General features: G+C 42.6%; 2 protein-coding genes and 1 long non-coding RNA gene across 8 annotated transcripts in view; 1 reads left to right on the top strand and 2 right to left on the bottom strand.

The window, feature by feature from the left end:
• The window catches only part of LOC307030739 (uncharacterized protein), a 316,946-nt gene that overhangs the window by 76,866 nt on the left and 215,715 nt on the right, over positions 1-24,365 (bottom strand). The gene's annotated exons all lie outside the window — the stretch shown is intronic.
• The window catches only part of LOC307030741, a 193,997-nt gene that overhangs the window by 113,189 nt on the left and 56,443 nt on the right, over positions 1-24,365 (top strand). Inside the window, exon 3 of one of the 2 annotated variants that reach the window (XR_013805770.1) lies at positions 15,176-15,302. The exons of the other annotated variant lie outside the window; for it this stretch is intronic. This is a non-coding gene — a long non-coding RNA (uncharacterized lncRNA). The remainder of the gene's footprint in view (positions 1-15,175; positions 15,303-24,365) is intronic. 2 annotated transcript variants of the gene reach the window in all.
• irx5a (iroquois homeobox 5a) lies at positions 5,430-9,158 on the bottom strand. Of its 2 annotated transcripts, none has more exons than XM_079667367.1 (3): positions 8,366-9,158; positions 7,078-7,483; positions 5,430-6,435 (listed from the first exon to the last, which is right to left on the bottom strand). In XM_079667367.1, the coding sequence occupies exons 1-3, from the start codon at positions 8,624-8,626 to the stop codon at positions 5,744-5,746; spliced, it is 1,359 nt and encodes a 452-aa protein (XP_079523493.1). In that variant the 5' UTR covers positions 8,627-9,158; the 3' UTR covers positions 5,430-5,743. The 2 variants fall into 2 exon arrangements, with proteins under 2 accessions (XP_079523493.1, XP_079523494.1); XM_079667368.1 differs by having other exon boundaries at positions 5,432-6,435; positions 8,381-9,156.

Genomic DNA, 24,365 nt, shown 5'->3' with positions numbered 1-24,365 from the left:
TCAAAATGTAAGAAGATGTCAATCTTATATCCCCATATTGATATATTACCCAGCTCTGATAGGCATGTGTGGTGAAAACTACTTGGGATGATGGTAGCATTGTGTGAAGTGTCACTAAACCGAGGCATTAGTCAGTGTGTCTGCAGTGGCCTTGCTGAACTTGCTCACCTTGTGCCCAGAGTGAGGGAGGAGCCGGGCGAGGGTGGAGCCGGGCGAGGGTACAGTCGCGACCTGTGCAAAGTCGGAGGAGGAAGAAGCTGCCGGTGTCTCCACCTCCAGACTGGATGCACACACTTACTGCTCTGTGGCTGTGCATACCTGAGGGGCTTTGGCGTGGAGTTAGAGTCCCTTCCTGCGCATGTGTTTGTGTGTGTCTGTGTGTGCACGTCACCTTCTCCAGGGCAGGGCAGGGCAGAAACCCCCTCCCCACCACACCGTGTGAGCGCCAGCGAGCCCTTACATGGCCACTGAACACAGACCCTTTGCAGTCACAGGGTCAGAAGCTCACGCCACACTGCTGTCAGAGCAGATTGGTCAATGAGCAGCGCCTTTCAAGGAGGCAGGGTGCTCACAGTCTGCCTTTGTGGGTATTTGTGTTCGTTAAGTCATTTATACATTCAAATAAGACAACTTGTTTGCATGGTTCAAACATTCTGGATCATTTAGGCTGATTATGTAATCATCCTTGAATTTAAATGATGAAAAAACATTGTTTTTGTTTTGCATGATGCCATTTATAAATCTAACTCTACCTAAATGGAAGTTTTATTTGCCACTGGAACTGAATCCCTCGATTCTCCCAACCTCAACCCCTGGCCTCCCAGGACCTCATAGTTCATCACTCTTCGTTAATGTTTTTTTTTTTCTTTTTTTTTTTTCCCCTTCTTCGTAGAAATGTTTTATTTATGTTGGGGGGAGGACACTTAAACCATCTCACAGCTGAAAATTACACGTGTAATCTGTCCCAGAGGAACTCTATGGAGAAATAGAAAAACAGTCCGTGAAGTGCAAAAAAACAGTGGTAAATCACTCTCTGCCACCTTATCTGGGTCGCTTTACAGTGCGTTCAGGACCGTTTTATAACTCCACTTAACACTTGAGGTGCAGAGGTTTAGGACAAGTGTTACCTTGACGTAATTTTCTTTTCCCAAAAGGTAGGTGGATACACACCCATTTCAAAAGAGAATGGTTTGATTCCAAGAAATATTACATTTGTTTTACAACTTGTTATCCCCAAATTTGACACGTATCCTGTCAACTCAAGTCTCATAGAGTCTCGCCTGAGGACTAAAGCAGAACTATTGTGTCCTTAATTAGCCATCTCATTTAGGAAATGATGATGATTAAATAGCCATGAGTAGTCACTGAACTCCTCACTGAACCTCGCTAAAGAACTCCTTTGCTTTTAGATCTTAATGAAAAATACCTGAATACCATTAGCACATTAGCACATTATGCAAGGATAGCACAATCCAGGGCATATTTTGTTATAGGGAAATTATTAATTGCAACCCTATAAGGGAATACATATCCCTATATAAATATGAGTATGCCTAAGACACAGCTGGCCCCTGTAAAACAGTATATTGATATTTGCTTTGAAGTTGAGGGTTTTTTGTTGAAGAGCATTTAAGTGAAAATCCAGGGGAAACAAAGATCTCAACAGCCGTCTGCATGTTAGTCACAGATATGATGCCCTCCTTTTATTTCAAACCACTTTTTATACCGCATTAGGCATTGCTGATCACACCCCTCGCGAATAATATGTGCAGGTCAAGTACAGATGGTGTCTATTTACACATTTGTGTTGAATTTGACCCCAACTCTTATGTGTTGTATCGTGTAGACGGACGTTTTATCAGAAGGCTGTTTATGCGGAGCACCGTTTGGTCCGCTGAGTAATCCCTCAGTGATATTGGGGGTGTTTTATCAGCAGGTTCTGGTTTCACCTTGTGGTCCGACATACAGTAGCCTTTGAGTTCACAGAGCTGTCCATTGGCAGGTGTCTAATCTGTTTGCTCCACAGCTCCAAGTCTTTTCACAAGTCTGCCCCTGCAGCGGATCTCCTGCCAAACCGTGTTTGGGTAAAGTGATATCCAGGAGATCACCACACAAATAGCATTTTATATAAACAATGTAGTTACGTATTTTGAAATGTCTTCGTATACCGGCCAGTGCTATTGATTTAGCGTGAAAATGTGTATGCGTACAACTATTTAGGAAAACATGTAGGTGGTTGACATTGTTTTGTTTCCTCCTTTTAAATACTAGACAAAAATAACTCATGTTAATTGTTTACGTGACTTTACCTGTGATAGGCTACACCTGCACTAGGCTGCACAAATAATTACAATATTAAAGGGATTACGGGGCCACAGATGCCAGACTTAACTTTCACTTCATTAGATCCTACCGTTCCCTAAAGTGTCAAAAACAAACAAGAAACCACGGTTTACTCTTGTTATTCATTAGTCTTATATTAGCACTATTTTCAGTCACCACTGAAAGTCTCCCTGATGACAACAAAAACACCGAAGTACAAATGTCGTATCTACTTTTAGAGTAAATATGCATGAACCCGCGGAGAAGTTGGTTTTCTAGATGATAAATAATATGAGTTTTCTTCCCGTTGTAGCCGCTATTGATTGATAAATACATAATTACTTATTTTTTCCTTAATTCGATTTTGCACGCGGCGAACATTTACATTTGACTTGTTTGAATCCAATCAGCGGTATTACGTTGATGTTGTATATTTAAAGTATAGCAGTGAGTTGCGGCCCTCATACTTCATGTAAAGCCAATGGTCTTTATTCTCACTTTTGGTGGAAAAAAATGTGAAATTGATATGACGACAGTAATAAGGAGTATTTTTTCCCCAAACATCCCGGATTGTGCTTGTGAATGCTCAACAGTAACAAAGTCGGAGTGAAGGGTACAGACCTTATCCTCCTCTTTTCTCTTCTGCTTCTTCTCCTGTCGGATTATTTCCCCCATTTTCACACGTGGGAACAGTTTCACCCCTACTTAGTATTCCCACATTGTAGCAATCCCAACAATGAACCGACACGCCATTCAGGCGGAGGGGAAGCCAAGGACCAAGTTGTATAAAGTTGCAGAGCATCTCCCCTGATGGAGAATCACTCTTCAGTAATCATGGGGTTAATCGACTGGTTTCATCACATCCAGGAATAGAGCGAGTGTAATCAACGATCGAATATATATATTTTAATTAGTGAGGGGCTTTTCTTTTTCCATTTGCACTTCGCGTTACGGTAAATTGAAATACAATGACATCACATCAGACACGCTTTCTATATGCTATAAAAATATAATATTTGCTTTCAACTACCCCTTTATACGTTAAATCATTACCTTTCTCAAAAGGGATACTATTAATAAAATGTATAATACTAATAAATAATCAAACTTACAAAAACTGTTTTTTTCTCCAACATTTGGCAGAAAAAGAGGTTAATGCTTGGGGGAAAATAGATTATATAATATAAACGAAAATTATTTCTTGCATTTAAAAAAAAAAAAAAAAAAAAAAATCAAGATAAAATGTCCATAATTATAAAAAAGACATACGTGTTATCATGCCAGCTCGGAACTAGTTTGTCAGTAACTTGATCATCCTCCCAACATGTCCCGTATATTCTTAAATCAGGAAAGTAAATCCGAATAACATCATCACCTGGCACCCTTGCAACCCCACACCCCCTCGCCACACACACGCACGCACACACACTAACGTCAACAACCAATTTGACGTATAAACGTCACAGTATTTACCTATAGTCCCACACAGATGATTTACACCGCAGGAACAGTGTGTATATTGTCCCTGTGAAACATTACTTTTACAATCAATTCTGAGAAAACACCACAATCTCTAATAAAAGTCTAATACTCTCCGAGGGGACATTGCATCGAACAGTTCAATCCCCCGGGGATCAACTGAGAAAAAACATAATTATGCTATTTAGCCGGCTGATGTGTCGCAATCACTGCTCCAGCACACTCTGTCAGATTAAAATAGAGGGCCCGAATAGAGGACATTAAGGCTGAGGGAATTACAGAAACCTCAGGGGAGATCTCAAATTGGAGAAGGGGAAAGTAAACTATAGAGATTAATGGCAGCCATAAACAAGAGCATGCTGTCCCACTTCAGTGGAGGTCAACAATAACAACATTAATAATCATAATTATTATTATTATTTTAATACTAATAATAAATCAGTGTCCCTTCAAATGTACTGATATAACAAATGAATAAACGAATATTTAAAAAAATGATTATACTAAAAACAAAAACAAATAGGCCTTTTATATAGGTCTTAGTGGCCTATTAACGAAGCTTCAGTATCATATTTAATAATAACAAAAATGATCATCATAATAATGGTAATACGTAGTTGAGTTTATATAAATAATTATTTTTTTCTTTGAATTCCCAGCTCAATCTTAATTAACCATCAGCAAGAAAAAAGCTTATGTTCAATGTGCCTGAGAAATATCCTTCTGTTTTTTTTTTGTTCTGCATATCGGTCAAGCATCGTGCTTGTTTCCCTCCATTTGTCAAAGTTGCTATAATCCTCATAATAACTGTGATCATTATACGTGCCCCATTGGCTCCACTTCTTTTTAACCAGGCCATTTGATCAGGGATGGGTTTCCGTGATGGATTAACAAAGAGTCCCCCTGAAATTAGGAGCAAGTGTGACACCTACCTGCAGAAGTTGGAAGAGTTAGAGGACAGTGCTACCGGCTGCTCACTCTAACACAATGTGTGCATGATCTCCCTTTACTCCAAACACGTTTCACATCCAACGCGCCATTAAAGAGACTCTCCATTGATGATATATAATAGGGCAGTATGTTCTAAATGCATGGTCGCGTCCCTTTTAACAGCTTTGCCACGCCTTGGAAAATAGTAATGAGTTCTAAATTTGGCATAAAATCGAGCTCATTACCGGAGTTCACCACCTGATTGCTCTGCATAAAGCACGATAGGTAATTGGGTTAAATGAATGCTTCTCGGTGTTGTTATTATATCAATATCCACTTTTAGAAACGTGCTGAAGGAAGAAAAAGAGACCCTCGAATTCAAGGAGAAAATAAACTGGTGAAAAGCCATGGACCAAAATATACTTCCTTGTTGTTTCCAACATTTTTCATTCACAAAAAAACCCTATAATATTTGCACTAACCAAAACGAAACTGAACCTTTTTAGATTTTCCACCATCCTTGGCTGAATGTAGGCCTTTTCTTTCAAGTTTGTCTCGCTTCCACAATATTTTTGAAATGATAATTACCATTGAAGCATCTGTCACGGTGTAAAATTGAATTAATACTTCGTATATATGAATTGGCCTTGAAGCACTTCAGACACGTTGGCAATTCAAAATGCTCCCCAAAATAATTGCTTCACAAGCATGTATTTTTTTTTTCATAATTTACTTCAAAGATAGTGTGTTGTCCATTTTAAATACAAAAATGCTACATTAAATATACATGTTAGTCTTTAATACAAATAGACTCAGGCGGCTGCAGCGATTAAGACCATTCTTGTTACATTTTAGGATAAACCATTCAGAAACTAAAATTTTGAAGATAAGCATTTACTCAGAAAATAAGTGTTCTCAGAATGTCATCATTGTTCTTTTTTTCTTTCTTTTTTTTAATGCAACCACAAAAAATAAATAACAGTCCGCTGTGAGTGGGAAAAATATTCAGGTATTAAATGTTTGACATACCTTTCTTTAGTTCATAAGGGGAGTCTTTACAAAGATCTACCTGCGTTTGGCCTCTGACTTTATGGCTCTCTCTTACCAAAGCCTCTGCTCTATTTAACACAGTCTGGTTTAATCCATTGAAATGTGCCGTGGAGCCCGAGCCGTGGTTACTGTGAAGATGTCCAAAACTGCCACCATAGTTCGTGTAACTGGGGTAGAAAGGGGAGGTGTAGTACAGAGGCCTGGATAGGACCGTGCTGTTGGGGAGTGGACACTGGGGGGAGGACCGTGATGGAGACGCGTTGTTGCCCAGTATTACGCTTTGACCCAACCCGGGGCCAGCATGTGTCGGCTCCTTACACCTGTCCGAGGACGTGGCAATCTCTGCAAGTGACCAAAGTTTGGGTTTGGGGGCCGAAGGGGGCGAGTGGATAACAGAGGTCACGTTGCTGGCCGGCGCATGGCTCAAATCTGACGGCTTGTCTTGTTGTTGCGCAACGGCCTGGTTCCCCCGGGGCACCGACGAGGGAGACGAAGTGGTCGGTTTGGCGGAATCCGGCAGCAGCAACTCTGTAGTCCGCTGATCCTCCTGCTCTTTTAACTCCGAGTCGCTCAGAAGGGGATCCGAGTCTTTGCCATGGCTCTCCTCTTTAAATCTGTCACAGCCCATGTCCCCTGGGTTCAGCAGTTTATGATCTAAAGCACAAATAAAGAATGGAGTTATTGCAAAATAAGCGTGACATTGAAACGTGGATAAAAAAGTTACATGTGTTTTAGGTTATTGCAAACACCAGTGCAAACTGAAATCGGATATATAAAATTAATTAGGACTATTTATGCACGTTTCCATTTAAAACAATTATTGCATGTGCTATACATTTCCCTCGTAAAAATGTGGGCCAGCATTAAAAGGTAACTGCACTGCTCTCTATAATTATTAAAGAACAGGAACAATGTGTTGACTATTTTAATTTCCAAAAATATTTTCACTATCAAATATGATCGTGTCAAATCAGTGTTCATGACGCGTTTAAATAATGGAATATAATGATCATACAAAGGCAATATTTTAAAGCCGAATACCCGGCGCAATACACCAGCTGTATCCTTATTATGCAGTTAAAGATAAATTGGCTGCTAAACACTTTGCGTCACCAGCAATTTCAGCCCCTGAGAAGTCAAACGAGGGGAGTTCAAGGTGATTATTATTTAAAGCAATTGTCCCATTATAAATAATATACCACCATTAACCAGCAATCAATTTTGCACCCTGAGTGGAAACGACTGCGATGAAAAATTGATGATTTTTTGTGTGCCTTTTCTCCCTGCAGTACCAACCTGATTCTGTGTCTGTGGAGTCTCCCTTGTCTGTGGGCTTGTTTGGCTCGTCGTCGTCGTCGTTTTTTTCCAAATCAATATTCTCGTCCTCCTCCTCGTCCTCGCTCCGGTTCCGGGGGGTCCAGGTCATCTTGTTCTCCTTCTTTAGCCTCCTCCTGGCGTTGGCGAACCAGGTGGACACTTGTGTGAGAGTCATTTTGGTGATGATGGCCAGCATGATTTTCTCTCCTTTAGTCGGGTAGGGGTTCTTACGGTGCTCACCGAGCCAGGCCTTCAGGGTGGCGGTGGCGTCCCGGGTTGCGTTTTTACGGTACGCTGGGTCACCGTAGTAGGAGCCCAAGGATGCTGCGTATGGGTGGTATCCTATCGAGCCGGCCATACCCGTAGTGTGGTCATAGGGAGAGCCCTGTTAAACAAAATACAAATAAAGTGTCAAAAGTTTTGCAATCATTATTTTCTAAACTGCTTTAAAATAGTTAAAACTAATTAGGCTACGGTACACAAAACATGAACACACGCACGCGCATACAGACGCACGCGCACACATATAAACATGCATGCATGTACACGCGCACACACAAATCCACACACGTACACGAATACACTGACTTAAAACCAGTAGTTCAAGTTTGGAGTTAATGTTTTTGGAGTTTTGCTTCAACATTCTCCACATTGTTTGACATTTGGATTTTGAAATTTGATAACTGTTGCTATATGCAAATGAATTATTATTTACATTTAATCACCATGCATTGACTTTTATTCTCGCCATTAAAATAATACAGCCTGCAATTATCATTAACATTTTGTACGATGGGCCTCGCATTCCGTTTCTTTCTTTATGGGAACAGTCCTTGTATTAATATGCCTGTATACTCGGCTGTGTATGACAATCTAAACATATTTTGTCTTCTAAATTTACCACATTTAAGTTTCACACCTGGCACTTCTAACAGGGTGATAATACACAAATGCAGTGACCAAAATTGCCATGACAAGGCGCGTAGCAGTTATCGTGAAGCTTCGGCAATGCTTTCCTAACTGCTTCCCATAAAAACTACAATTCATTATAGCTCCATGTAAAAGCAAACCACTCAGTTAAATTAGTTCTGTTTACTCCACAACATGTTTTCTGGACCTGCCATTCTGTAATATTATATCCACGTACTCCTCAGTGACGCACGTCTCCCTCTTAAATCGCTTGGCATCGAATGCACAGCGGATATTTCAGGTTTCTATAACGAGTTAATATTGTGGCTTTTGACTTCCTATTAGATTGAATAATCACCTTTAGTTTACTCACCACGTACGAGCTGAATGTGGCAGCTGCTGCCGCGTCTGCAGCACTGTACGATAAGTGGGAGTTGTAGCCCGGAGAGGCGCTGGTGAACGCGGTAGATCCGGCATAGGGAGCAAAAGCAGATCCCGAAGAGGATCTCCCAAGTTCCTCGGTTCTGGGTCCCGATAACACGCTGGAGCTGTACGCAGGGCATGAATACAGGGCTAGAGAAGCGGACGGCTGGTACAAGTAGCCCTGAGGATACGCCATGCTGGAGCCCGGAGAGTGTAAGCCACTTAACTTGCGCACTTTCCTCCCTTTATTTTCTCATGCGCTGCTATCGGAGCGCATAGAGCCGTGTGTCTGCAGACCTGCTGTCTGTCCCCCCTTCTAAATGACAATGGTGGAGGCAAAAAGTAAAAGTGGTTTAAATAAAGAGAAGCTTGTATGTTGGATGGATTATTTGTGGTCGTTGTCCGCCACCCGTCGGATGTTTTGTCTCGTTTTGTGTTTCTGTTGCTCTCCTTATCTGAGTTGCACCGTTGCTCTCATGCCCGCGCAGAAGTTTTTTTTTACCCGTCGGACGGGGGCTTTGCTTGGGAAAATGTCCTGCCAAGATGCTAAGTTGAAAAATTGAGGATCCTGACGCCTACTACGCTCCTCCTCTCGGGGTGTAGTCAACGAAGGAAAAAGGAGAGCTTATGCTGGGTAACCACAGCCCTGCCCAAATCCATGCTCTCTCTCCCCCCTCTCTCTTTCGCTTACTCTCTCTCTTTCTCTCTCCCCCTCACTCTTTCTTTCTCTCTCTCTCTCGCTCTCTCACTTCCTCCTCGCCCCCTCCCTCTCTCGCGTTAACTAACAATCCGTCTCATTCTCTATTTCTCTATTTCCCCCCCTCTTTAACAAGGCTCGTTGCAGTAAGTCTCAAGTGCGCCTGGCAGCCCCCCTTTGGATGGCGACATCATGCGAGTCTGTCAACTCCCAACTTTCTTCTTTTTTTCCCCCAAATACGAAGCCGTCACTTTCACAGTTGATCAATAACAAATCGGCTGTTGTGTGCCAGGGATATGGGCTTCCAAGATACCGGCAGGAATTAAAAAGGCGCTCCACTGCTGTGCTCTCTTTTTGTTATTCTTTCTTTGTGCGCAAAAAAAAAAAACTCGTCATTGTATGTATGTGCGTTAAATCAACAGACTGATGCTCCGTGATCTCCGTGTGCCTTCTGTTAAATTCCGCAATGGGAGTTTCAAATGGATTATTGTCGACTTTTTAACCAGCCGAATATTGCATTGGTAAGATCTGTGGCGACTGAAAAGTAAAAGTAAGATGGCGTAGATGGCCGAACCACTCTGTCAGAATTGTGTGTGACAAACTTTTCCTTATCGACGTTTCTGTGCTTGTTGAAGTGTCTGCGCCGTGTTTGAACGATTTACTGTAGCGAGGGCTAAATAGTTTTTGCAATAGATCCTGGAATAAACCAGTCAGATACACACTCCCAGAAAGTCATAAACCCTCAAGCCAGGGCAGATTAGTGCCAACTACACCAAATCCGCCTGGACCGGAGGCTGTAATCTCATTTGATCACTGCAGATAAACTCTTCAATGCTTACAGACTGATAGCCTGGATGTATTTAATACGCCACTCTCATCGGCAATTTAAAAAAAAATATTTAATAGAAATTAGACACCTGCAAACGCACTGTATGCCAATAACAAATAATATTTGTTTGGTTGTTGTATTTATTCTGATGGAAATGACCATTAATACATGAGATAGTTTTCATAATTAAATGTGCCTGGTTTGAAGTTGACTGACGTGGCTTTAAAAAAAAGGGTATTATAAATATTATTCCTATGTATCAGACATCTACAAGCCATTTTCACTGTGGTGATTGACTTTCCAGTTCAAGTCTCAGATAAGCCGAAAGGGATCGCTGTAGGCGCTCCTAAAGAGTGTGTGCACACGGTGTCACGTGTTCTTTACGCTCTGAAAACCTCCAGAGAGCACAGAGCGATGACGCTGCTACAGTGGGAGCCGACGCACACTTTAAAAAGAGAGAGAGGGAGAAATAAAGGAAGAATGATGCACAAAGCGAGCCTACAGTAGCCTATAGCCTAATCAGATGACAGTGATACTATGAGACCCCGTTTTACAGCCTCCTGCAGTGTTCAGACAATCAACTCATTACCGCAACTTTTTTCACAACAAGAAGAAGAAGCAACTTAAACCGCTGGTGCTGACAATTATCCTGTGTTAAATGTCCGGGAAATAGCATAATATAACGTCAGTATTTAGAACGGTAAATTAGCCTTATGTGAAATTAGTCACATCTATATCCCTAGACTTAAAGAAACTAAATAAAAACAAATGTAAGACTGTTTTTGTCTGGTGAATATAAAATAACCTGCAGCATTTGTGATATTTTAATTTATTTTATTGGATACAAGATACAAAGCTTATATATGAGGGATCCATGTATGAAGCGTGTGTCTCGTGTGTCCTCCTTAACGCGTTTTGGTTCAGAGTTGCTCTCTGAAGTAGAAGGAGGACCCATAATTTGAGATCACGGAGCCTATAATAGGAGTAGGTTATGGCAACTGCTTCACCACTCAGCACTGCACTGATAAAGGAGGAGGTGTGGGTGAGTATAGTTTTTACTTGTATGTGGGAAGGTGCATTTTAGATGCTTAAAAGTGAGCAGTTCTCACGCAATAATGCGAATTAAAAATCTATATTTCCGTTGTTTATTTATTTTTACAGCGTCTAACTATTTCTCCATTATCGCTTTGCTTTATTTCCCGGAGAGAACGACCTCGGTTTTGACGCATGAAAACGGCTTTACGTGGCAACGAGTGAAAGATGATGCACGCCACTTAAAATGCCTGAGGGAGCAAGTGTAATCTAAATTGGATATAGAGGGTATTATTACACAACATTATGCGTTGTGGCGGACTAATTGCGCGGCTGTGAGTTAAACAGTCAGTTAATGTCGAGTGGCGGACAGCTTTCTGGAGCGCACAAGGTCAGCTGCACTGCTCCCAAGCCTTCAGTGGTATACAGAAAAAAAAAATGCTTGAAGTATTCATGGGATTTTTAACCATTTTAAATCTGTGTCCTAAACCGATTAGTTGACACCAATTTTTCTTTGATGTATTAGCTGAGGGCTTTTGCCACTTGGAAGCCAATTGAAATTCAAAACAGTTTTCGCTCCAAATGCTTTGGGGAGATCTGCTGCAAATAATGGATGTAATTTATTTTTGACCTTGCATTTTTTTTTAAAAAGGGGGTTATTAAATGATTAAATATAATGTGCTACTTGACTAAACAATTGGCATCATACAGCTAGGATTAGCTTTTATTATTATCAAAGTAGAAAACAGCAGTAATTTTACCCTCTTCCTTTAGGCATTTGAACGTTTGTTATGCATGACATCGGTTTTTATTTCTAATTTTTTCAGTCATTGTTACAAAGTTGCTCTTGTTTTTTTTATTTTATTGTATCAAAATAATAATAAAATCCTTGTTTCTTTTTATGTTTTACATTTGTTTACTGCAGATCCACGATGAGGACATCTTCTCATGTCACCAAGCAGTACAATGAACCCCCCCCCCCCCCACACACACACACACACACACACACACACACACACACACACACACACACACACACACACACACACACACACACACACACATACACACACACACACACACACACACACACACACACACACACAGACACACAGACACACACACACACACTACTTTTGCAGTTTTCCAGTTAAATTCCTCTTTATTTACGTTTTGAAGTGATAATTGTAATACAACACTTGCGGTCTTATAGTTGTTGTATTTCTGCCTTTCCCTAATAATTTAACAAGCCCTCTCCTACTTTCTTAGAAATATTTTTGGTGACACTCCTTTGATTGTTTATACAAAAAGGTTTAATGTTTTGCCTTATAAACATCTTCTCATATTGCTCTCATGAGCTGATGCACAAATCATTTGAAAAAATCACCCAATTTACATGAAGCACGATGATCCAATAACGCTTTCAGTTGAGAAAATCTATTTTCTGATCTCGTTTCTGTTCTTGCGATCTCTTCGTCTTTTATTGACCTGATGTATGGGGCGAGGGAGTGTGTTGGGTTTACTCCTGATGGGGCCTGCCTGCTCCCCCCCCCCCCCCCCCCCCCCCTGCTCCCCATGATCCCCGCCAGGCTGAGTGGCAGGGCTCTGGATTGGCTAAGTGATGAAATGATGACCCTATTATGAGAAGCGATTCCAAAATGAGAGGTATCAGACAAAGATTGCACCCTTCTCTCCCCGCCACCCCGTCCTCCTGCACCGCACTGCCAGCTGCACAGATGATGATTGATTCGCTCAAGATGGATCACAGGAAGCACCCATTGATTTTTCAGTGTATTATCAAAACTATTTGTTTACAGTTGTATCCATACAGCATATCCACTCTACCCTCTCTCCAAATGAGGGGAATGGTATAAAAGGATAATTCTGCCTCCCTCCATGACAAGACAAATGACCTGTAATATTATTTCAGAAATGAGTCAATAGGCTCAGTGACTAAACGAATATTGATTGGATATAATGAAGCCTGAGTGTGACTGTGAGCTCTTTCAGGGGCTCTGCTGCAGACTCCACTGTCAGCATCTATGCCAGACCTCTCCAACTGAGTGTTTTACACACACAGTACAGACCTGTTCCTCCAGCTGGGACAAAATAAACCTCATGTTAGTGAACTTCACAGATGGTGAATCCACATACTCAACATCCCCCCTATCCCTCTCACTGGTGGTTGTCTGTATATTATGATTCATGATCTAAGCGCTTCCGTGGTTGACGGTTGTCTAACCAGACCTACGGCTAAATAGCATGTTTGTTTTGAAGGTGCTATAGGTGCCGTATGGTAATCATCTAAATCCCATACTACTTAAAGCTCTGGAGGTGTGTAGGAGGCACTCCTGCAATGCCTTCATGAAGGTAAAGTGATACAACGTACAAATCAAATGACTACCAGAATGCTAAAGCCACAGTGTGGGAGCTGTGCCCCAGATATTTGCACTGACTTAATCCAATTGAAATAGTATGAGTGAGTTGCAGGGAGCTCCCAGGTCTGTTGCTTGCTTATGTATGTGATGCATAATGGAAGTTGACGAGGTTGGTGATAGATCACAGCCCAGGTAATGTAAACACATTAATCCCTCCGGGTTCATGTGCATGTTTTGTCTCTCGTCTTCACTCTTTCTCTTTCTATCACCCTCTCTTCCTCTCTCTCCGCAGCCCCCTCCCTCCTCCATCCATGTTCATCATCTTCCCTAAATGCGTTAGTGGAGCACAAACCAGAAGCAGCCTTAATCTGTCAACATGCCCTTTAATTGGAGGCAGAAAACAACACATGCTTCTGGTTGTGCCATTCCTAAGTGCACATGCCAAAGAAACACGGAGTTCACGGAAGAAGTGATCCCGGGAGAACGGGGCATAATTAAAAGTATCTTTTAATAGGCTTGTAATGCTGAGCCTGACTCTTGTTGCCTTAAGTAGAGGGCAAACTGTGTGGCTGGAGACGGACATGTGAGGGGCTTCTGCTGAGGGAGCCTGTAAACGATACGCTGCCCGGCCGTCATCAGACATGCAGTCTCTGCCTCAGTCGCCACTCTCGGGACAACAAGCGCTTTCCAGCCCGACCGCGGACACCTCGGCTCATCCATTCCCATGTTCCCCAAATGAGGGATTCTCCTCCACAACATCACCTCTCCTCCCAGGCCACTTTGGCAAGTTGTGTTCTACCTCCTACTCGCAGCGCCAGCGGGGAGTGAGAAGGGGTTGATTTGGGGCCTGCTGCACTGTAATCAAATGAGACTGCTTAGGGGAGAGGAAAAGGAGGAGGTGGAGTATTATGTTCTGTCTTGCATTCCACTGCAGCATTGTTGCTTTTTTTGTTTTTGTCAGGGCAGACTTTGATGCTGTATCCCCTTACCTTTCTAGTCCCGGCAGCCATGTTTCATAAACACAGAATGGGAAACATCCTCAGCATTAGAAATGTAGATTGCCGCTTTCCTCCTGCCACTCTGCATTCCACACGTGCCCGGTTGCATTCTCCTTCTCCCTGAGCTGAGGCATTAGGTTTCCACCCCCCCTCTGATACATTTAAACATCTTACAATCAGCTCCTTTTATTCTCTGTGTCATGTATAATCTGTGGCAACAACAATGCCAACATGGTTTATGTTCTGTCCCCTCTCTCGGTACTGAAGTATTCCGCTGCCGCTGTTTTGTTCCAGGACAATTGCACTTGCAAAAGAGCCAACTTGAAATGAAGTAATGTGCCAGGTGTTTAATTTAGACCGTGTCTTTATGGTTGGGAGTTTACCGCTAATATCAAGCTAAGCATCCTATACCATACGACTTGCTTTGTTTTAGCACACAGGGAATAGGCAGTGCTCACTTGTCTTTGTAGTTAACTGAAAATCTCAATGGGATACAGTATAATGTTATTCTAAATCTATCTTAACTCATTAAAACCCAAAGTGTTCAGCTCTGCTTCCCATATTTTATATTTTTCCCGCAGTCTTCTTCACAATGTTCTGTATTCTCAGTAGACTAATTTCAAATGTAATTGAATATTTAAATGTCAAACATTGATGAGAATCATGGTAAAATAATGAAATAATCTCTTTCAAAAGGGTATTTTTAGTAGACATGTTACAGATTCACATTTTTTCTGCCAGCAACCTTTCTCTGTACAGTACTGAGCCTCAGGTCTTCCTCCTCTTCTTCTTCTTCTTCTTCTTCTTCCAGAGTATCAGTTTTGTCCAACATCTGACACACTGCCCTGGGTGATTGAGCCAGACGTGGAAAGCCAAAGCGGAGATGCTCCCCTTAATGCCTGACACCTGGTGCAGATTTGGAAGGGATTGCACTACAGGTACTGTCTTACCTCTTCCTCAATCCCACAAAGTCCCTGAGGTATTTCCTCTTCTGTCCGCGGCTGTGTTTGTTTCTCCTCTGCTTTGCCACCCAACTCTTCAGCCTACGTCAAAGGCGTCGGTCCCTGTTTCAGGATTAGGGTGATAAAGTGTTGGAATATGATACCTATCTTCCCTTTGATACACATTATTCGGATGTGTTAAAGTATATCTTTTAGGCCTCAAAAGATATCAACAGGATTAGAATCTATTGAAAGCGTAGCTCAGGTTGTCAACGGGCGAGAGCGCATGAAAAGATTTCTGTCAACGACTTTTTTTGTTAAAGAAAATAAGATTAGTTAATGTCTATTTAAAACAACAGAATAAGTAGATGGTTCCGTTCAACAAAGAAAACAATTCATTTAGCCAGAATGACTATTTATATCAAAACATTTCCAAAACCAGCATCATGAATGTCCTAATCCCACATGTCTGATAGCTTGTACCCGTCTGTTCCTGCTGTTTACACCCCCTTCCGCCCCCCCCCCCCAACCCCCCGCCAACCCCCCGCCACACCCTCTGTCAGGGTGTGCTTTACAACTGGACACGTTACTCGGGAGTGTTGCTGCTCACCTTACAGCTTGCAGACACATCTGCAGGCTGTGCTGGGACAGCAATGCTAGCCAACATGAACACAGCAAGGACATCAAAGGCTGGCAGCCGGGCCGCACCACCTGAGCACAGTGATTGCACCGCAGTGTCACCTGACCTGGGAACGGAGAGGATGTAGTTGTGCCAAGTGGAGGCGTTTTATCCAGGAAGTGCTAAACAGCTCTGCTACCGAGTATACAGAGCTAGTTATACAGCTTGAAAGCGGTATTTAAAGAGCAGAGGCTCTTAAATATTTGTTTTTGTTTTATGAGACAATAATACTTAGTCATATTAGGTCTGATATTTAACGCTAACACATATCTAGGACAAGAAACAAGGAAACAGACTTTAAACATAACAATATCATCACTTTTTGACTCTATATAATTTTAAGATTGAGTGGTGCCAAAAAGCTTGCTTCAGTCTTTTATTGAATTGTGAGACCCTGTTTCTCTAATTTCAATGCAATAATTCACATTCATTTGTCGTGATTTAAGAGTTATGCCACTTTACTGCAAAAATGATAATACAATATGAGCTATCTCAAGCACCAGGTTGACAACAACATGATGGTTATTGTTGTGAAAGAAACTCAGAATCAGAAATGTTATTATTATTCGTCCCACAGCGGGGAAATGTACAGCTTTGTTACAGCAAAGGAACGGTACAGATAACAAAAGATTAACATAACATTTTAAATAAAGAGGCACATTTATAAAATCCAATTCAGTACACATTCATTGTTACAAAATAAGTAGCAGCATTATAAAAAAAAATAATCCAGCATATAAAATAATTGAAGTAGAAGCCAGGAATCACATAAATAAATATATTGTATATTGTTGTGAAAGATACTCCTCAGTAATGCAATCACCTCTGCTGGATATCGTAATAAAATATATTTTCCGAGCATCAGTGAAACAGAGGCGAGGGCACAGTCTGTGAGCTCCATAGGCACACTGTTTATGTTTACACATGCAACTCTCTTCCTGATGCAAATGCAATCTAAACATTAGGCGAAGGGAAGGCAAGCGTAGCCCATAAAAGCTGTGAGCTCCAAACACTTTGAACAGACAACTATCACTAATCACTCCCAGAGCAGTGCGGCGTGTAATTACTCTGCCAAACGTTTGCCTTTCACAGCTTAGCACCGGGAGCCCTGACCCTGCGCTTCCCTGTCTTTCCTCACCACCCCGCATGTGGAAGGGGAGGACCCCCCCCACACACACACACACCCACCCTCCCCTCCACTCCTCTTGACTGAGGGGGTAGGCAAGCTGAGCTCCCTCTCAATATTTAGAGAAAGAGTGGAGGAGGAAAGGGAGACAGGGAGGGAGAGGACTGAGGTTGCTGCTTCCGGCTTTGTGGGAGCCCATTTAAACAGGCTTTGAAACCCTAGCCATCCGGAGATCAGAAATAGCCTTATTGACTGCATGGGCCCAGAAGTGACTGAGCACACAGGGTTCTTAGAGTTCACCCTTCCTCGCCACTCTAAACAGGAGGGGGCCCATCACACGCAAGGGCCATGCACAAAGACCTAGCACATTAATTTTACATCAGGGGAGAAACAATATTGTTCCGGCTATTTTAAGTGTCACAAGGTTGTGCTGTTGTATAATTTCTTTGTGATATATCTCCTCACTCTCCAGTCTTATTTACTCATATTAGCGATGCGGCTGTCAGTCTGCGCTGTGATCTGTCCTCTGTCTGGGTGAACGCTGATAAGATGACACAATGCAAATATGAAGTGTGAGGGAGACGCCTTGGCTAGCAGGTAGGGTGCGCAGCGAGCGGGATCCCATAATGACTATTAGCTGGATTTCACAGCCTGCTTCTGATCTCTCGCAATGACAGGGGCCTTTTATATGAGGATGGGTGTGCCACATCTCCTAATGGCTCACACACAAGTGCACGCAGACACACTTGACGATAATGTGTAGTGTCGTATGAAGTTTGATACCATATGCCATTTAAGTTCATTTTGTCCTTCAAAATTGTCCATATTTTTATCACAGAAATGTGATTAGATTTTTCTTTTATTCCTTTTTTTTTTCCACTGATGAAGTTCTGAATAAATGGAAGAAGGGGTGTTTTCATATGTCTAGCTGGCACAATGGAAACTTTAAAGCAGAAATGATCATTTCCACATATTATAGAATCATAATGTATCCTTATCTTAATTTCTCTTCTAGTCATCTTCGCCATATTGTCTTCTTCTTTCCCCGCTGTTGTACAAGTTCATTTAGAGTCGCAGTAGCTTAAAGAGCTCTCTTGGTTGCTGCATGATCTTGTAAAGGCTTTTCAGAGAGCCCCGTTTTATCACTGATGTAGTAATTTCACTTCATCAGTCAGTTGTGACTAAAAATACATCAGGGATTAGCTTCATGGCCAGACTATCTCACACAGCTTTGATAGCATAATGGGGGCTGGTTGCTCGTGGTTACAGTCATCTGATATGTAGGTTCATAACACTCAAAAGTACACTACAGGGTTTTTGAAAAAGAATGATAGTGTGATCTTTTTAAACTCTCATGAAAAATGATGTGTCTTGCCTTTTAATTCCTTTTGTAGAAGCATTTTGCGAAGATGAAAACAGCGCCCACCCCCCCACTCCTTCCCCGTTCCCTTTTCTATTCTACACAAATTAGCTACGGTCCTGGAGGGCAAAATGACAAGAGGTTACTGGAAGACTGTGTGTTTAATTAATTGAAAAATGCTTAAATAGCTTTTACAGTTGTTATGTGGAGTGAAAAAAGGGAATCCGTGTTGCCAGTACTCAACCATAATTAGTACCCCGGGGAATTTAATATTTAGCATTAGCTGTGTTGCAGCACTTAGGACACACATTTCTATTTTAACTATGAAAGCGAGCCTGTCTTAAGTGCATGGGTCTGTGTGGACAGCTGTGCAAAGGGGAACAGCACAGGATATTTCAGCGAGACACCCCAGTGGCATTCTGGGTCCTTCCACATCACATGTGTAAGAGATATGGCAGTTGTATTCCCAAGGGTTAGGCATTACTCAGAGTATTTAGTTTTCTAATTAGGCTGAGGGCCTTCGTCCATGCCTGCCACCACCACGGGAGCCAATGAGAATTTCCTCTCTTATGTGTCAACTCTCTCTCTCTCTGAGACACAGAAGGCAAAAGAGAAATGGAGAGAAAGCATGTGTGAAAACGAGAGACGGAGAATTAAAAGACCTGGGGTAAAGCCTTTGTTTATTCCAACTTTAATTACACATTGCCTTTAATGACTCCACTGCTGTGTTTGAGGCTGGAGAGAGAGGCTTTAATGATCCGTAGTGGTGGATGTCAGCCGAGCCGTTGGAGACTTAAAGCCCATTTTTTTAACAGTGGTTTGGGCCTAGGGGCGACAGCGTAAATGGGGTTCATGCTAAGCCACACTAGACTAGACTCAGGGACTACTCCAGCGTCTGGTCAGCCTCTCTGCTGAGGGCCGGGCCATTTGGAGGCATCAGCAGCTGACCGCAGCAACTGTTGGACTTGTCAGTGTGCATCAGGTTACCCACTAATGAGAAGTAATAAGGGTTATCTCAACTTCATAAGACTTTGATCTTTGTGCATGGTGGACTCCAAGAAGGTACGCTAAGATTGGAACTGGAATTCGACCCCCTATTTTATGCGAGTGTAGACAAGGGTGGAGAAATAGACGACACAGAGGTAATTAAAAGCTCGAACTTTGGAGTTTGGATGAACATTTTTCAGAGTGTAACATATTGTAGGCTCAAAGGAAATGGATATCATGGCTTAGTCACCCATGGGGAGGGACCCTGGAGATTACCACTGTGGTCAAAACACAATATACCGTAAAGGGACACCACAAAGGAACTTTTTCTTTCCAAACTTGTATCTTGGATCTGGGAAAGAAACGTTAAACTCATAACACTGTACTGGATGAAATCACTGAATCATGTTCAATTAACACGTTAGAACATGTCGCCCTTTACAGCTGCGTTGTTTGTTCTGACACACAGTTCTCTAAAAATCCATCCACCTCAGCGTCAGCGCAGGGCATTTAAACCCCTTGTTCTGTAAAACAAATTCTCCGGATTATTGAAAGCCATGAGAATCAGAATGAAAAAATCCATGCGTAAAATTACCGTCCATTCAACTGCAGGCAAAATGTTCCTCTAGAGGCACATATGTTAATTGGGCTTCCTAAAGTAGCTCAATCCTCAGGTTATTTAATTTCCCCAAAAGCCTTAGCTTTGCTAAATTCCGAGGGAATACGGGTGTGAAACTCTTCACACCAGCAAGATGGCCATCAAGGGAAAATAGCAGCAAGGGGGTGGAAATGGAAAAAGAGAATAATGGTGAAGGTTATAAAGAGAAATGATGATGGTGTTGAAAGCTTTATTTGCAAGAAATGCCTGAATGTATTCACAAAAAAAGTTATTTTAATCTTTAATGATGTGGTGCAATAATGTCACATATATGTTGCAGTAAGCCAAATGTGGTACTTAATGCAGTTGTGAATTTAACTGAACTGAACTGAGCTTCATGCGCCAAAAAAAATCCCCATTTTCATGACTGTCATGTCATCTAATTGCTCCTGTGTGTTTTTCCCAGAGACTGTGCAGCTCGGGCGCTGGCCCTTAGCGCTCCAGCAGCCTGCAAAGAGACATCCTGGCAGGGTCCCAGGGTGGATGCATAGCCCACGCACCCTGCCCCTCGCCAGCTCCCAGAAGTCTTTGTGGTGAACCACTGACCGTGCTGCTCCCTATTTTCCTCCAGCCCAGCAAATAATGTGTCAGAAAAAAAGATTATTGATAGCCCATAAAAGAAGAGCCAGAATGTTGTTGCCTCAACTTTAAAGAATAATACAAGTGCTAAAACATCACTTTCAATGCTGCGCTGCCCCTGAACGAGCACGGCATTTATTTTTCTCATTGTCCGGATAAAATGAGTTACAACTGGAACACGAACAGACAACAAGGACTTCTGTTTGTTTAAAATGCTGCTTCGTTTTCCTTTACATTTGAAAACTTTGTTGTGAGATTGGCAACCTTGTCCCGGGTCTTTTGCGAAATGAGATTCCTCAAAAGGAACATTTACATTTCCTCGCTGCTCCGTTGATTCATTCACAGTTTCGCCTAGTTAACCAGACGCTGGCGAAGCTGTTGCTCATCTGGCCTAAATGTGGCCTGAGTGGGTGATTCTCAGACACATGAGGGAAGCTATATTTGCAGAATTAACGACACACTCCATCCGCCACACAACAGCTGCCTGCTACACTTAGCTGATTGAGACTGCAGGCCCGCTCTCATTTGCAGGGCACCGTGATTGAACAGTTGGGGCAGCTTTATGCGAGTCTAGCCCTCCCGATGCTAGAAATCAACACTGACACCCTCATGCAAAAGCAAACACTTGTTCAGGCAGATTGACTGTGTTGCGGCTGCTTGTACCAGGAAGTCCGCCCTCTTTGTTCGGCGTTTCACTTTTAATGTCGATCGCCCATCTCATCCGCCTTTCCGTTTTCACAGAGACAGTGCATGGTGCGTTGCAGAGCGGGAGCACGGTGCAGCTCAGCGGTGATGCTGTTAACTGAGAGAAGGAGCCAGTGATTCAAGTCGATGTGTATATATACAACACTGTGTTTAGCTGTGAAATCTGTGTTTATGTTCACTGCAGGCATAATTCACAGTGTGTGTTAAGGGGCTCCAGGCTATGCAGACTGGCAAACTATTTTCCCCCATTGTGAGAACAAAAAAAATATAAGTATGGCAAATAAAACATACTTCTTGATGGTATTTATACAAAACATTTCGAAATGTTTGAATTTCCATGTCAGGGCAACATTTTATTTCACATTCTACATTATGTTTGTTGCTATATTCCCAGTCAAATCCAGATGTCAGTAATTTATACAAAGCCAGACATAAGCAGGGTATCATAACGTATAATAGGAATAATGGCCCTTTGATTTTTGGATTTCCTATTGGAACACCTGTCACTTTTTGGCAAGGGCACACCCCAGCACCAGGTCTCCTTTGGTAGCGCTGGGGGAGGAGTGTATGTGTGTGTTAGTGAGAGTGTGTGAGAGAGAGTGGAAGATGAAACAGCCGCCGCAGAGGCAGTGATCACACAGACAGACGGGGTGAGTGACAGACAATACCTGCTGTAAAATTCCCTCACATCTCCCCTGATCTGTATTCATAGATCTCGGCTGCTACGCACTGCAAACTGTAGCCCACACCAACGGGCTGTTTTGGCGCACCGCCCCACTCAGTTTCACTCTTGCAACTCACTACACAGACCCCTTTTTCTCTCCTTCCCAAAATATTTGCCGTCTTTTGTTCTTTGTCTAAATGACGCCTCTGATCACGAGGTGAGAGCTGAAAGCAGCACTTTGACAAATATGGACTTTTTCCCATCTCATCTAATCGCACCTAATTCAGCTCCTTCAAATGCAGGGCTCCCCTTTTGAGTGTGTTCTAATACCTTAGAGATGAGCACTTTTTTGGGGTGTGATGAACAAACACCCCTCATATTAAATGTTTATTTAACTTCTCCCACCTGCATGCTGCACACATTGTTCTCACATCACTTTCTAGTCATTCCCCCAGACTTTAGCACTGTTTACACTCAGTGAAAGTCCTTCAAAGGGTTAACGCATGGCCATTATCAGCGCTATCAGAGCCCTTGTTTTCGTGACTTTACACCCCCCCCCTCGATGACTGACTCCAGGCCTAAAACTTCCTGAAACCTAAGCTCTGTTACAACAGCAACACACACACTCCGAGGACACCACAACACAGGGGCTGCTCAAACTGGATTAGGTTTGTTGTGGCAGATCTAGGTTTCAGGTTTGACTTGAGTAATCTGTCGTTTAATTTCTTTGGGAATTGTTTTGACAAAACAAGTTAGCGTAAAGTCGGAAATGTCGTCTAAAACAAAAAGGGTGTGTGTAGTGTGTATGTTTTTTTTTCCTTTCTCTTCCAGCTCATGTGAAGCATATGTCAGTCATCAGCGAAGTGTTACAGTGGAAGTGACATCAGAACCCTGGAGGGCTTGCACTGCGAGAGAGGCTTTTTGATATGATTTCAGAGAACAGAGAGTTCAGCGGAAAGAAAGGAGTTGCTTGAGTCTCTGTTGTTGGAAAAAAACCTCTTTCTATACAAACAGTGGAGATGAACTGGAAGGTGCTCTGCCACGCTTTTACTGGATCTTTATCATTGTAGCTGTCAGCAGAGCTAAATGCCATGATTTGTGTTGCTAAATTACACATTTAGTGTGACAAGGGTAATTATTGTGACGTTAGCACACACAGATAGAGAAATGTTTGTCAGCTGTGATTTTAATTACAATCATTCTGTGATACTGAAACTGAGCGGTGTTGTGTTTGATTGACCTGCATGTTGGAAACAATTTACTGAGTTGCATTTTTCCAACACAGGCAGAAAAAGTATCTTAAAACTTAGAGGCTGAATCTTTTATCTCTGGCCACGAGTGGACGCTCAGGACAATGCTTTCGATTGGCCGCAGCCTGCAGAGCCGATCTTTATCCCGGCTTGTCTCAGGCTGGAGGCGATGATGCCCACGGCAGCCAGAGATTGATGGGGGGCCAACACAAGCGACGAGAATGAGCTCTGGCCTTTGAAGTCGTCCACATGGAGGGAAATTGATATATCAGTTTAAGCCCTGGACCCTATTAAAGGAGCCCCCGTCAGGTTAATGTGATAGCCTCCATGTTACCCCCAGACCCATTCAGGTCAGCCCTAATTCCTGCCCCTGCTCTCTGCAATCTCATTTTAGTTTCCCATCAGTAATGTTTTTCCATCAGGCGAGCTCTGCTAGGTAGTATATCACACAGTCAAACAGCGAGCCATCCCTCTCCCAGCGTGACTTAAACCTCCAGCCAGCGCGTTAATCACCAGCCAGAGGTTCCCATGGTTATTTGTACAGGTTGGACAGTCTTTAAAGTGGGCTCTGTAGGGGTATACACCTCCATAGACAGCCCTCTTGAATCCCTTCTTTCCCCCAGACTCCCTTTCCACTTTAGCTCCTCCTCCTGGCAGTCTGTCCTTCCCAAAGTTGTCCCCCCCCCCCTTGTCCCCATGGTCAAACAGCCGAGCAGGGGCCCCAAGTCCACGGAGGTGAGCCCCGTGATCATTCATTTTTAATTGCATGCAGAAATACATTTACATTAAATATGTAGAGCGGTGTCTTCTTAATTCAGACACAGTGTATTTATTATTAAACCTTTGTCTTGGAGGTCAGCTCACACGGAATCATCTGTCCATCAGATTCAGAACGTACGCACCTTGGTCGTTCAAGATCACCCCCACATTTTAAACACGTCTGTTATTCACTTTGATTTGTCTTCATCTGTCATAAGTCATCAGGCGGGTCCGAACTAGAGCATCAAAAAGGAACGTCATGTGACCAGAATAAAACATGAAAAAGACTAATG

Source organism: Notothenia rossii (genome assembly GCF_949606895.1).
Source record: "Notothenia rossii genome assembly, chromosome: 2".
NCBI classification, from domain to species: Eukaryota; Metazoa; Chordata; class Actinopteri; order Perciformes; family Nototheniidae; genus Notothenia; species Notothenia rossii.
This window is presented reverse-complemented; position numbering and strand designations above follow the sequence as displayed.